The sequence below is a fragment of the Hakea prostrata genome, chromosome 6, assembly GCF_041222555.1.
Source record: "Hakea prostrata isolate BN-2017 chromosome 6, UWA_Hpros_2, whole genome shotgun sequence".
NCBI lineage: Eukaryota > Viridiplantae > Streptophyta > Magnoliopsida > Proteales > Proteaceae > Hakea > Hakea prostrata.
The window spans coordinates 27404985-27419922 of record NC_142605.1 but is presented as its reverse complement, the minus strand read 5'-3'; the positions used below and the strand labels follow the sequence as shown (position 1 = coordinate 27419922).

At 35.1% G+C, this 14938-nt stretch overlaps 1 protein-coding gene across 1 annotated transcript; it reads right to left on the bottom strand.

Annotated features, from left to right (window-relative positions):
• Positions 1 to 2964: 2964 nt before the first annotated feature.
• LOC149012987 (ABC transporter C family member 3-like) lies at positions 2965 to 13436 on the bottom strand. Its single transcript, XM_089159707.1, has 10 exons — positions 11019 to 13436; positions 10638 to 10724; positions 9910 to 10551; positions 9652 to 9816; positions 4837 to 5131; positions 4516 to 4724; positions 4080 to 4385; positions 3517 to 3580; positions 3191 to 3430; positions 2965 to 3065 (listed from the first exon to the last, which is right to left on the bottom strand). Exons 1-10 carry the CDS (start codon positions 13377 to 13379, stop codon positions 2965 to 2967), a joined length of 4470 nt encoding a protein of 1489 aa, XP_089015833.1. The 5' UTR covers positions 13380 to 13436.
• Positions 13437 to 14938: the final 1502 nt, after the last annotated feature.

The following is a 14938-nucleotide window of genomic DNA, read 5'->3' as shown; positions in this document are numbered from 1 at the left end:
TAGTAATAAAAATTTTGACTCAACAGGCTGGTTTGCAATCACTTGCTTGTTTGGGAGAGGGAGAGTGTTATAATAACCTTCTAGCATTACTCCTGAAACTAATGACAGGGGACTAATGGGATAACTCGAGAGATGTCAGCGTAATTTCTTTGGATATATTCTATATTTAGCGAGGGAAACATGTTGAGGAATTAGCCATATCCAGTTTGATAGGTCAGCCCTAAAGTCTATACCAACGGAGAGCATCAATGCCGGAACCCTTTTTTTGGGGGGCAAATTGGCTAGCGTGTGGCTATATTGCCTATGCCCGTGGCAAAACCAGTAACACTGACTCAGCTTGTTTTCGTTATGAGCATTGGGAACAGTTTTCCACGTTCTACTCGGTTGTAACCATGCACGGGCTGTTTGGTTCAGCAGTGGTATTGCTGTTAATTCAACAGCTCCGCAGGATTTCACAGTTGTAGATTTGGATTTTGAGTTGGAAATGTTTCCAAGCGCTGGGCAAGAATGAGTATCGAGCTCTTGTTTCATTTGGAACCTTTATATATGTTGGTTTCCCTTTCCCAGGCCTGCATGCATACAATGATAATAGTCTTTGTTTGGCGGTTCGACTTCAGTGCTGCATGGTAATGTGCAGTACTTGGAGAAGAGAGTAAATCATTGCAGCAGCAAAGTTCGCCTATAACTGACTTCTTTGCTGGTGTATTTCCTCAGGGTTGTTCCTCTTTGCATTCGGTGAATCACAGATTTCTGGTCATGTGAAGTGCAACTGCGATGCTGCTGGTTTTTTAGCCCAGACACTAAGAGCTAGCAGAGGTGTTGCATACAGTTTCTGGGATGATTCAGAGACCTAATGACTTGGGCAAGACGTGGTTGTTGCAACATGCAAAGAGTGCATATTCTAAGAGTCACTTTTTCTCGTAATTTCTATGCATCAGTCTAGCCTTCCTTTTATACTGTAGAATTGATCTTGTAGTTGGCATTCAATTGGATAGGGTTGATCAGCTGGTTAGTTATTTATTTATAAATTTAAGTTGTCATGTTTTAGGTGGACGATTTGAATAGCGAAATTATGTTCAAACATTGAAACGCATAATAAATAAGCAAGAAGTATATGATAGTATTTAGTTATGCAGTATAATGTGACACAAAAAAGAAACTAAGACAAACTAAAGTTTGGAAAGCTGCATAACCTAGTGTTTCTTTGTCCAGACAATTCCATTTTCATTTATCCAGTGACAAACTTCAATAAGGCCTGGACCAAAACCCAGCAATTTAAAAGCAATATGGTTTGGACTCCAAGCTGTAGTATCATAGTGGCATGCCATGATCACATGATTCACTTTTTTCCTAGCATGTATATCAACTGCATATATTTTTACATTGGAAAAGACATGGCAATAATATACTTGAAATAAGAATGGAATACTATGACATAAGGCTGGTGGTTCAGAGAGGTTTCCGTGAACAAGTTTCACAGCTCCAACTGTGACATTCTCATAAGATCCTTCAACGTTTTTAGTACTCCATGTGTTTATGTGGTGCCCTAGCTTATCAACAACAAAATCAATGAGATCCTCAGCAGAAGTCACACAGGTTCTTTGCTCACCTTGGGTTTGATTCATCTCACATATCTTGAGGCTGCGTTTAATATAATCATCCATTTTTTCATCCACCACACTAAAAAGCTTCTTCAATTCTTCAAAGTGGGCATATGAAAATGGGATTTTTGATGCCAAAGGCCGTGGCAAGAATGATTTATATGATATGTGGTCCCTTAGATCAGCAATGGGCATGAAACCACCCTGTTTCACCATGGATTGTCGAAAATAAGACAAGTCCCTTTGGCTATCTACTGACAAGGGTGTTTCATTTGGTTCGTCATCATATTTATTTTTCTCACCGTAAAATGGGGCTATTGGTGGTAGGTTTTTATCGACTATCATATTCTTCACCAATGCATTTGTAGAACAAGCAATATTTGCCAAGTCACAAAACAATGATAGGTGGGTCTCCAATTCATTCTTTTCTATAAGTTTCACAAACATTGTCACCTGCTGAGGGCTTAATGGAGTTGCTTTTGCGGCTATCCAATGTGGAGGATGTGAAACAATATGCTCTTCCCAATATTGTGAGAATGCATTTTCAGATTGAGATACCTATAATTTCGTGGGGAAAAAAATTAAGATGATAAATGAAGAAAAATATTTAACAAGTTGAGAATGGGTAGATAAGCAAAAGAAACATTTCACTTACACTGAAGTATGCTACCATCACAAGAGCAAGCAACATAATAGGATTTGCCATGGAGAATTGAAATAAAAAATTGATGAACGTAATTTGTTACATGGAAAAAGGAATAGGGTTGGTGTTTGAATCTATATAGAAAGAGTTATACTGATAAGAAATAAAAGCGCAGGGATAGAATCCAACTCTTCTTCATTGACATTTAATTAGTTTCATGTCCCACTCAAGCTGTAACCTAATACAAATTAGCAAAAGTTTATCGTGTGGTTTAATTTAATAATGAAAGATCTCTTTTTTTGTGAAGAAACTCAACCACACATTTTTTAGATGATAATAACCTCCCATATGGTTAGCTATACGAACAATTCAAAAATTGCCACTTTAGGTAGTTTAGTGTCCCCCTCTTCTCTCTCTCTCTTTTTCTTTCTGAGATTTTTGAGTTAAAATGCACAACTATGAAAGGAAAACGTTTAGAGGCCGAGTTTGATCGTAGCTAGATTGGTCACAACAATTTAAAAATAGAAAAGACAACAAAAATGTGATTGAGGAAATACTGTCTCAAAAACTGGTTGTTTCCAAAGATGAATGTATGATCGCCTAGTCACAAATGAGTAATCTTATCGTTGCACCAAAACCCACACACAAAATATTAAGGCATTTCGGTTTAGTACAATCCCATTACATTTAAATATTCAAAAATCATAATAATTCTTTATTTTAAGAGCTACATCTTTGAATATACTCCTTAACAAGCTTCCCAAATGATGAGGATTTAATCTCTAGTAATTTGGATGGGGAATCATATTCTATCACAAGACCTGTAAAACAAAATAAAACATGTCAATCCAATCAGAAAAGAACAAGACAGACAATGGATGCCACACTATGAAACTCTGTTGAATCTGTTGTCCAATTGTTGTACTTGTAATTCTAAGCTACTAACCATTATCAAGAAGGAGAACTTTATCAATATCAAGAATTGATGTTATCCTATGTGCAATTGTGATGATAGTAGATCCTGAGAAGTGTTGCCTAATAGATTTTTGAATTAGATGATCAGTCGCAGTATCTACTGATGCAGTAGCTTCATCAAGTACTAACACTTTATTTCTTTTGAGCAATACCCGCCCCAAACAGGCTAACTGCCTTTGACCCATGCTCCAATTTTCTCCATTCTCAATTACTGCAATAGTCACCATAAAAATTTAAGTTTTTTTGCATTAACTTTTCTTACATACTGTTTAAAAGAAAAATCAAATACAAACCAACCTGTTGAATAAAGCTTTTTCTCATTTTTTCTAACTTCATCACCAAGATGGCATTTGTCTAATGCCTAAAACCACAAAAATTCCATGTCAACTTGCCATGTTGCTCAATTATTTTTTAAGATAACATTGAATGATTATCAAAGATGAAATGATTTTTCTTTTAAAGAAAATCATCTGGTTAAGCAAGGGGGTGTCACATGAAATTGGCATAAGCTGTTCCAATGCACTAATCAAATGATTTTATATTTTATTGGAGAGGTTTCCATAAGAGGAGGAATGAATTTGAAGTTTCTATCCCTTATGAATTGCATGCTGTTTGTTTTGTGTGCGAATCAATACTGTATAAGTAACATTGTTTCAAAAACTCTTCGTAATTCTATGGATCAAGAACTACTTGGAGAAATAGGCTAAGTATTCCAGCTTCATGATGATATTGATGCAACTACCTTCTATAATCCCTCCAGTTAGCAATCTCCTTGTCAATAAAAAGTTAGAAGATTATTTTCATTCTATCTTTATAATTGATTAAAGAATATTAATCAAATGATCGAGAAGTATCCTCACCTCCCAGATCTCTTTATCAGTGTATTCATCAAGAGGGTCAAGATTGCTTCTTATAGTCCCCTCAAACATTATTGGTTCTTGTGGGATGATACTCAGTCTTGACCTCAAATCATGAATGCCAATACTGGAGATATCGATACCATCTATTGAAATTTGACCAGCTACAGGTTCAAGCATACGAAAAAGAGTTTGTATGAGTGTTGATTTACCGCTTCCCGTTCTCCCAACAATGCCAATCTTCATGCCGCCAAGAAAAGTACATGTAAGACCTCTCAAGATAAGAGGAAGGTGCGGGGCATACCGTACCTACAAATGTATTTAATAATTCATATCATTAAGCTTAACAATATCCAAGAGAAAAACCATATGATAACATTAGGATTCTAAAAGTTTATTCTATAAGAAGAGAATATTAATAGGCAATTTGAAGGAGTGCCTGTAAATCAATAATATCAACTTTTCCTTGAGATGGCCATTCAAGAGTCGGTCTATTTTCTTCAATTATCAGAGGGGGTTCACTAGGGATACACACATATTGTAGCATTCTCTCAACAGATATGATTTGTTTCTCCAGACTGCTAAGATCCCATATGACTCCATGCATACTAAAAGAAAGTCCATATGAAACTGCTAAGCCTACAAAACCTTCAAAGAGAGAAAAACAAAACAAATAAATTTGAAATTGTGATTTATGTGAGTAATCAATTATGAATATCGTCAACAAAGATTTTATAAGATTTGAAGTTTAAAATTTTACTTGGATTGAGTACTCCCTTTAGCATTGAGATCAAGAAAATCATACAAGCAACATACGTGATGGATGCTAACATATCCATACGGAAGCATAGCCATTCCATTGCACCGGACAAATAAAATTTAGTTTGAAAATACCCATCCACCAGTTTGAGATACGTATTCATAAACCTCTCTTCTTGATTGAAACATCTGATTGTTGATGAACCCAAACTAGATTCAGCAAAATATTGAATAATTGGAGACTGATGTACTCCAGCAAGCCGTGTTAGTTCTCGTGCTGTAGATATGTAGTATTGCTAGAAGAACAAAGTCGTAAACAAAAAGTTAGTACAATGTAAAAAGTACGTTATAAATATATTTTATTAAGAAAATAAGAAAATATAGCATTGGAATTTAGTTATTTTGGCCTTTTCCTCTGGAATGGTTATAATATTTTAGTTTATCAAGATTTCATTGGGTTAAGTACTTTTGTGTCATATCCTGACATTTGATCCTCAATAAACTTAGATACACTGGTTACTTAACATGAACATAATTATATAAAAAAAATTTCTTGGTTTTTTCTGTTTCTTTTTAACCAACATGCTATCAAATTTTAAATTTATTGAGAAACATATTAGCTCATATCCAAAATTTTTTTGTTAAATATAAATTTATGGATGATGCTAAAGGGTTATGGGCTTTTTACTATTAGAACTTCTGGGGTTTTCCTCAAAACCTTGAACAATAATAAAAACCATGCAAGAACTAGAATGCGATATAATATATTAGGAAGTATTAGGCATACTTTATACTAGACGTATATTGAAGAAGATTGATGCAAACCTTGAATCTCTAAATCTGCCGAGTGACGAAGCCTTCTCCAATCTCCTCGTCTTTTTACTGTACCTCTTTGTTGTGGAGAGAGAAGATAACAAAAGAATTTGAGAGATTGGAGGGACTCCATCATAATTATTTATAATAGTAATCCCAAATCCTAGTCCACTTCCATAATGGACTGGTTTGACCCATCTCAAACTTAATGACAATGCATCGGCCCAATGTGTTGAGACCCCCTATCAATTATTAACCCCAGTAATTAATCCAAGCCCATATATTGCTTAGGATAAACCTAACAATCTCCCACTTGGGCTAGATTAATTACTCTGTTACGATAAATTGATGTGCCAATGGAACTGCAGTCACAAAATTTGCCATTAATCCTTAATCCAGTTAACAAGTTCACTAATGTCGGACAATAGTAGAATATATGTCTCATTATACGACATATTTCTTTCTATCAGTCACAACAAAAATTTACTTACTAACTAATTTGAAATGAGATGAACAAAAATGAGATGAACAAAGAATATTCAACAATTGTGATCACATAAAGAATGTTATTCCTTGTTGATCCTTTGTCATACCCCTGAATCGTTATATTCATGGGTTGCCTTGAACACCATCACATTCAAGGCCAACACACATTTAGGCCAAAGGCCTTGGTCAATAGTCAATCTGTCAATTATGACTAAAACCACATTTGGACAACGGTAAAATTACCATTTCCAAAACATTATAACAATGAAGTACAATTAAATGCATGCATGCATCAGATCATCCATAAGAAAAATAATTCCTTCATCATATCAATTCATTAACTCCTACTGAGTTCTCCCACTAAACAAGCATAAATTTAATCAAGAACAAATCATAAGATCAATCAAACTACCAAATAATAGTGATATGAGTGTATAAGTTCAATAATCAAAATATAAGAACTACTGAGAGAAAAATGCTTCATCTCCTAGATTACTCTTTCTTTCCATCCTTAGTGTCTTTCTTCTCAAGCCAAGATTTACGTGCATTACAGTCTCTTAAAATGTCTCTTTTGATCACACCAGTAACACGTAATATTACCATGATTCTTCTTTTCCTTGTTATATGGATGATACTTGTTTTTCTTGAAAGAATTTTGTTTAGTTATGAAACCCACTAGCAGATGCATTGTTGTCTTCAATCAGATTTATAGTCTTGATTCTTGTCATTTTCTTGTCGCTTTCTTCTTGAGCACACATGGAAATGAGATCTTTCATGGTCTTTTCCTTTGTTTGCGCATTGAGCAAAGTTCTAAACATAGCGTATGACTCAACAAGAGATTTGATAGTAAAATGAACTAGAAATTCATCATCAATTGTTGTCCAAAAATCTTTTAATTTATTTGTAGTAGAACACATCTCTAGAAGATATTCTCTAACACTTCCCGTACCATGAAATGTAGATGAAATCAGCTTGGACATCAGTTATCCTTTCTCACCCTTTTGTGATAACTCAAACACTACTCTTATCTCTGCAAGATATTCTATTGCAGTGTCCTTCATCTCTACAATGTCAAGGATTGGCTCAGGGATTGACTTTTTCATTATAATTAAACTTTTATTGTTGGTTGTCACCCATTCTTTATGCTTTAGCTTTTCCTCAAGTGTACTTGCAGCAGAAAGATCAACAGGCTTTGGCTCTTTAAGAGCCACATCATAGTCAAGCAATCCAAGTGTAGCATTTATTTCATCTACCCATCTTTTATAGTTTTTCCCAAAAAGAGTAGGGATGGAAGCTAAAGCATTAGCTTGAGCATACTTCTTAAGGGGAGAAAAAAGTTCAAATGAGCAACATAAGTGAGAGCAAACATTCAAACAATTATATCATGATCATATTATGAGAATCACACGCCACCCTCAGATATATATGTATGAAAATCACATCATACCAAACGTGCTAAAGACAAAAACTTTAGCCAACATGAGCCGACCAAGTAATATTTTAACCTTTGGGTTAAAATATACTAGGCCTCACATGTAATCTTGCAAATACCGCGGGATAGCAATGACTTTCTAAAATTCCTTCACCTTTGGGTGATAAGAAATTTATGAAATCACACCATATCAAACATGCTAAAGACAGAAACCTTAGCCAATATGAGCTGACCAAGTAATATTTCAACCTTTGGGTTAGAATATACAAGGTTTCACATGTAACTTGCAAATACCGCCGGATAACAATAATTTTCGAAAATTCCTTTCACCTTTGGGTGATAAGAAAATTATAAATTATGCTTCCCAAAACATAATAATGTATTAACCCATCTTTTAAAAAATTGAATGCAACAATAATTTTCGAAAATCTCATTGCCTTTGGATAAATGAAATTCCTTAAATTATTATTCATTACCACTTGAGTGCATATATCAATATCACTTAGATGACATCATCTTTGAGCAAATGTCACCAAACTTTGACTACTACGGCAAACAATAAGAAGGAGGAGATGTTATTTTGGTAGATTACATTCCTCTTATTATTTCCATCCAAAATTTGTAGTCAAAAAATGAAAATATGAACAATATATTAATATAAAGCACAACCAGCTAAGGGGTTTAATACACAATTAAAATTTTCTTTCTTCCTCTCCCTTTTTTTTTTTTTTTTTTTTGGGGTGGGGGGGGGGGTCTATGGCCAGGAAGGACGTCCCTCCCGGTCCTTTGTGCTCGACGGAAAATCCGTCCGGTCCTCTATGATCAGATGGATGTTCGTCTAGTCTATTTTGACCAGACGGGGTGGGGTTCAACTAAGGCCAAATGGACTTCCACTTCGAACAACACGGCGCTTCGTCTGGACGAAGGAAAAAATTTGTTTTCTACAAAAACGAACCTAAAACACCCACACAGGCCAAGATTCAAGGTCTCATCATCCCATATCATTAAAAACTTCACGAAAAAACCAAGATACTAAAAAAAAAAAAAAGTCACGGATTAACAATCCTCCCATTTGGTTCCCAATGAAAAATCAAAATGATGGAATCTAGTTTCACAATGATTTAGTATTTCAATTAAACCCTGGATTCTCCCATTGGATCCAATCCAAATACGAATGATCGATTTTAGTTTTGCAGGGAAAGCTCGGATACCAATTGTTAGAACTTATAGGATTTTCCTCAAAACCCTAAACAATAATAAAACCATGCAAGAACTAAAATGCAATATAATATGTTAGGAAGTATTAGGCATACGTTACACCAGACGTATATTGAAGAAGATTGATGCAAACCTTGAATCTCTAAATTTGCAGAGTGACGAAGCCAACTCCAATCTCCTTGTCTTTCTACTGTATCTCTTTCTTGTGGAGAGAGAACAAAAGAACTTGAGAGATTGGAGGGACTCCATTATAGCTATTTATAATAGTAATCCCAAACCCTAGTCCATTTCCACAATGGACCGGTTTGTCCCATCTCAAACCTAATAGCAGTGCATTGGCCCTATGTGTTGAGACCATTATCAATTATTAACCTCAGTAATTAATCCAAGCCCATATATTGCTTAGGATAAACCTAACATTTACTATCATTAAAAGTACATGAATGTAATTTTAGTATTAAAGAAGAAAGCCAATGTAGCACAACCTAGTTATAGCTACTTGGTTTAAGATGAGAAACTCTCACATATAAAAATCAACCAATGAAGTTGCATCCAATTTTCATGCTACTTTTGTTTCACTTCATGCTTACTAGTAGCCATTTTTTCGAAAGAACCATGAAAGCAGAAGATTTACAATTTTAACTTTAGTATACATGAAATGAATTTTACATATATTCCTTATGCATTCATGAGGAAAAAGTTTCAAAGTACTACTTTACGCCTATGACTAAGTTTGTCCTCCACCAAATCAGTTCTAAGTTTTCATAACTCAAGAATTAAAGCAAGCTTGAACCAACTTGCTAAGCATAGTGAAAATTTTTTGGAAGTTCATGTAATTATGAATAGTCGAAGTAATTAGAGAATAACCTGGTACCAGATGCATGTCATAGTCATAGGAATAAAAACTATTAACATTTGCCATGAAACTTGTGACATGACAGCTATATGTGTCAAGAATGATATGAATGAGATGAGAACTTCTTCAAATTGATGTGGAATATATGTATCAACTGCACTTTGGTCTATAGATGCCTGCACATAAAAAAAAAAAAAAAAAATTTAAACAAACATTATCTTGGTCAACTAAAATCACTTAAACTCAAGAATCAACAAGATGAAACTAACCCGATTTAAAATTCGCCCATTCGGAGTTGAATCGAAAAATGACAAGGGAGCACGGAAAATAGATGAATGCATTTTGTTGAAGAGTAGAGTGGATGTCTTGTATCCAATGGTAACAATAAGCATAGACCTTATAAGTGCGAAAAAAGAGCCTCCAAGTGTCAAAGACACAAAAACAATGATGATAGTGGATCCACTAATATAAGGCTTCATATCATCTGAATCAGGAGTCACTGACACCATCCAATAACTACTAATTACTTGAAGAAATTGAGAAAGAATTTGTGCCATCACTATTAATGGTGCAAAAACTCCTTTATAAGCAATAGTAATATACTTCCAATAAAATGAAAGACCAACTTCACCCTTTTCCCTCTTTTCTTCTTGGACAAGTTGTCCTTGTGGTTCTACAGGTTCTCTTGTTTTGTCATCGTTGGCTTCTATTTTCTCGTCATCTTGAATTGAACTCTCGTTGCATAATGTATTACCGGTATCTTCACCATTAACTAGATTGTCTTTAGGCTCAATAAAATTAAGTTTTGCCAATGCATCCTTGTGTGGATACATTAACTTCATAAAGTCACTGCCTTCACTGAGAATTTCTTTGAACTTTCCAGATTGAGTAACCCTACCATCTTTCATAACCTACCAAATAAGATGAGATAAATAATCATTCTCAAACTAGGTTACAGCATTTAATGTTTGGAAAGAAAAGGTTGGAATATTCTCACCAGAATAAGATCAGCAGAAGTTAAAAATTCTAATTGATGTGTAACATAGATTACTGTTTTTGAACTCAATAGTTTCAATAAACATTCCTGCCACAAAAGTTCATAAATTCACATTAGCCGCTTACAAAAGATTATATTTACTCAAAAGAACCAAATAGTTATACATACTACTATAATTTGCATCGTAGAATAATACCTAACATTGAACTAGAGGTTTTCTACAAGAGCATGCATTTTTAAATGACATTTGTGCATAATTTTTTTGTTAAAGAATCACAAATTCCATTCTCTTACGCTAATTATAAATCAATCCAATTTGTACTAAAATAGTTGTAATTTAAAGAATGAAAGCATCATAAGTGAAGGTTAAACATAAATTACCTTATATAAATGAGTCCCTGTATGAGCATCTATTGCACTAAAAGGATCATCCAGTAGATAGATATCAGCATCATGGTACAAAGCACGTGCAATTTGGATTCTTTGCTTTTGTCCACCACTCAAATTGACTCCTCTGTCTCCTACAAGAGTTTGGTCCCCAAATGCAAATAATCCTAAGTCCTTATTCATTGAACATGCTTCAAGAACCATTTCATATCTTTCCTTGTCCATTTCCTTACCAAACAATATATTGTCTATTATCTTACAACTTTGTATCCAAGGTGATTGTGCAACATAAGCCTTCGTGCCGTTCAACTTAATAATTCCAGATAGCTTTGGCATTTCCCCCAATATGCATGAAAGTAGACTTGACTTGCCTGATCCAACAGAACCACAAATAGCCACTTTCATACCTTGGTATACTCGTAAATTAAGATCTTTTAAGGTGGGATTTGATGAACAAATATCCCAGGAGAAATTTCCATCGATGATCTCAACTACGATGTCACTACAATTTTTTGGGAGTTTTTGAACCATATTCGGATTAATATAATCAAGACAGAGGAATGAGGCTATTCTATCAAGGGAAACTCTAGTTTGAACAATAGTAGATATTGTGTCTGGGAGATTATATATGGGCCATTGTAGTATGTCAAATGTCGCAAGTGCAGATAGAATCTTCCCCGACTCTAATGGAGTTCCCATAAACACACAAAACCCAAAAGTAACCATAGATACAAATAGAGGAGTACATAACTTCAAAAAACCAGTCACAGCTGATGTATATAGTAACCTTTTTAACCATCTTGCTTCAAACTTTCTAAGCTCAATTATTTTAGCCAAAAACTTCATTTCCCAACCTTGAAGCTTCAAAATCCTTATATTTCTCAAAGCCTCAGACGTCACATTCATCCTTTGGTCCTTTGAATCCATCAATTCTCTTTGAAATTTCCCCTCTAGTTTTCCTAGTGGAAAATTTGCTAACATCAAAATCATTGTGGCAACCAAAGCTACAACTGAAGCATTCCCAAGATTTTTATACAAGATTAACATTGCTAAAATAATTTGAAGAGGCACCCTCCATATATCATGCAAGTACCAACTGAAAAAGCCAATCCTTTGCACATCAACGCTCATCAGATTGATGTTCTCCCCACTAGTATGCCCTTGCTTTGATAAATTTGAAAGCTTGAGACTTTTCTTAAAAATTATTGTGAACAATGCAGCACGGGTACTATGTCCCATGACTCGCAGCTGAAAATGCAAATGCCTCTGGGAAAGACACTTTACGAGCTTTGAAAGAAAGAAAATAAACACTAACATGTAGCATTTATACTTTATTTGGTCAGGGCTATTGAGATATTGGACAAATGTGCCAATAAGGTATGGTCCAATATAAGAAGCCAATGTGCTTATAATAGAGAATAGGCCCGTCCATAAAATTTCTTTCCATGTTGAGAGAACTAAGGCCTTCATTAGCTTGAGTGTGCTTACTTGAGTAACATCACCACTATCGCTACCATCACATTTGAGCTTGTTTCTAAAACGAGCAAAGACCATATGAGCACTATTATAATTGGGAAGCTGAGGGATATCTTCAAGGTCTATTGTTTTTTTATAGCCAACTGCAAGCAAAGGCCCCATCCAAGTGAAAGTGAATATACTAAGGAGACTTGCATTTGCATATGCACTCTCTCCAGCAACCCTTGATTCTTGTCCATCATCACTATCTTTTCTATCATACTCAGTTTGCAGAAGAGGCTCTGAGAGATTAAAAAAATCACCTTGGTGACCCTTACGAAACAACCAACCATAACAAAGGCACAACCCAATATTGATGGATACAACATCCGAAATCCATAGTATGAACTGTAAGTATGAGAGCTTCCAATGTAAATCGAGATGTATAACAAGATAAGAGCAAGACATTAGGAAGTAGAAAGCCCACCAATTCCTGACTAGAATGGGGAACTTATGGTCACTTGAATGAGAAACTTGATAGTGTAAGTAAGTAGAGATTAAAAACCAAGTGAGAGCTCTAAATGAAAAATCTAATTGGGCAACAAGCTCTAGATTAGACCAACCATGTCTATACCCCTGCAGGTAGTTTAATACAGATAGGAGAAGTCCGCAGAAAGAAAGACCCACAGAAGATGCAATGACTGACAAATAATATAAGGACTTTGTATTATTTGAATTTTCAAGAGTAATTATCGTGCGTCTCTTGCAAACCCAGGAAATAGATAGAATTAGTAAAAATATCAAGTGTGAAGAAGCTGAAAACCCATGTAGGAAAATGGTTGTAGAAGGCTGTGCAACGAATATCAAGATATGATTCTTAGATTCTTCAAAAGCATCCATGTTTGCAAAGTTGCTCTTCTTTGATTCGTAATTTGGTGTGAGTTTAGATAGTTCCAGTACAAAATAAATTTATCACATCTTCAACCATTGTAGTTCCCAAAATGTTTCGAAAACTCTAGCATCTAGATGCCTTCCAATTTCCATCTTATATGTTGCAAAAAATTTTGATCCAATGTTGGGAGTGTCAAATTGTCCTTAGATGTAGTTGAACCTGTGAATCAATGAAGAACAAAAATTACATGAAAGATGCATAAAGAGAAAAAGAATCCATAAGTTTTGCATACAAACCAAGAAGTAAACAAATGATTAGTTTGTCTAATTAGATCTATGCTCAATTAACGAAATCAATATATAGACAATTCAATGATAAATATGGATAAAACCGCCTATAGACAACAAAACCAGCCTTCTCTGAATTCTCTGGAAGCTAAACTAATAGGAGAGAGGGGCACCTTGACGAGAAAGAAAGCTTCTAGTTTTCTCTTGTTTCTGTACACCACCTGATGCAACTTAAGATGAGTGGTCAAATAGGCATTCATTAACCGATGACTCCCTGAGAAATAGGAGAGTAACACGGGAGCTTTACTTATATTAGCCATGAAGTGATGAAGGAAATGGATGTTTATGACTTGGTCTCGTAACTATTGCCTTCCTGAGAAAACGGGAGGTGAAGGGTCCTAACTATCCTCTTCAAAGCGCTTTCCAAGGATTTATCTTATGGATTTCTAATCCTATCGAGTGCGTCTGGAAGATTGTAGTGCTCGCTGTCCTTTGGGTCATTGAATGAAAATCACGTGAATAGTAGGATTTTACCTATGCATTAAATCAGGGGTTGGAGACAAAATTTAACTATGGAGCGAGGGACCAATGCCCATATTTCACACATAACACAAAGAATTTTCTATTTATTATTTTTATTGTTAAAACTTTTCTCCAGTTGGGAGCTAAGTATTGATATTTCATATATGAAAAGAGGTTCAGAGGAGAAATTTCTAATTTTTGGCAAGGGAGTGGGGGAATTTTTAAAAAATTTGGGGGGGGGGGGGGGGGTTCAAGAATTAACTGTTGATACTTCACACATGGAAAGATGACTATAGAAGAAAATTTTAAAAAAATGAGGGAGGGGGGGGGGGGGGAGCATTCAGACTGAATGACTATGAAATTATGTTGATACTTCCACATTTAAGGGTAAAGTAGGAGACATCTCTAATTTCCCCCCAGAGGATCTTTAGAATTACCACTGCTAGAACAAGGGGGGGCTATTGGTTCTGTTGGTGCTTCAAACAATTTGTTTTGTCTTTTCATATTACCATATTTCTAGAGTCAATAATTTGATAGGAAGGAATCACTGAACTAAATCACTTGTGGCCATTAATCTTCAGTTTTTTGTTGAGGTCTATCTTATAAAGGTACTCAAATTGGATCAATGATCGATTTTTAGGTTTCATTGTAAACCTAATTGGTTACTTTCAATTACGTAAATCCGCACTCAGAGGTAAGGCATTTTGCAGGTGTAGGGCATTTCCCATTTTTATGCATGACCTCCGTGGCCCCAATGT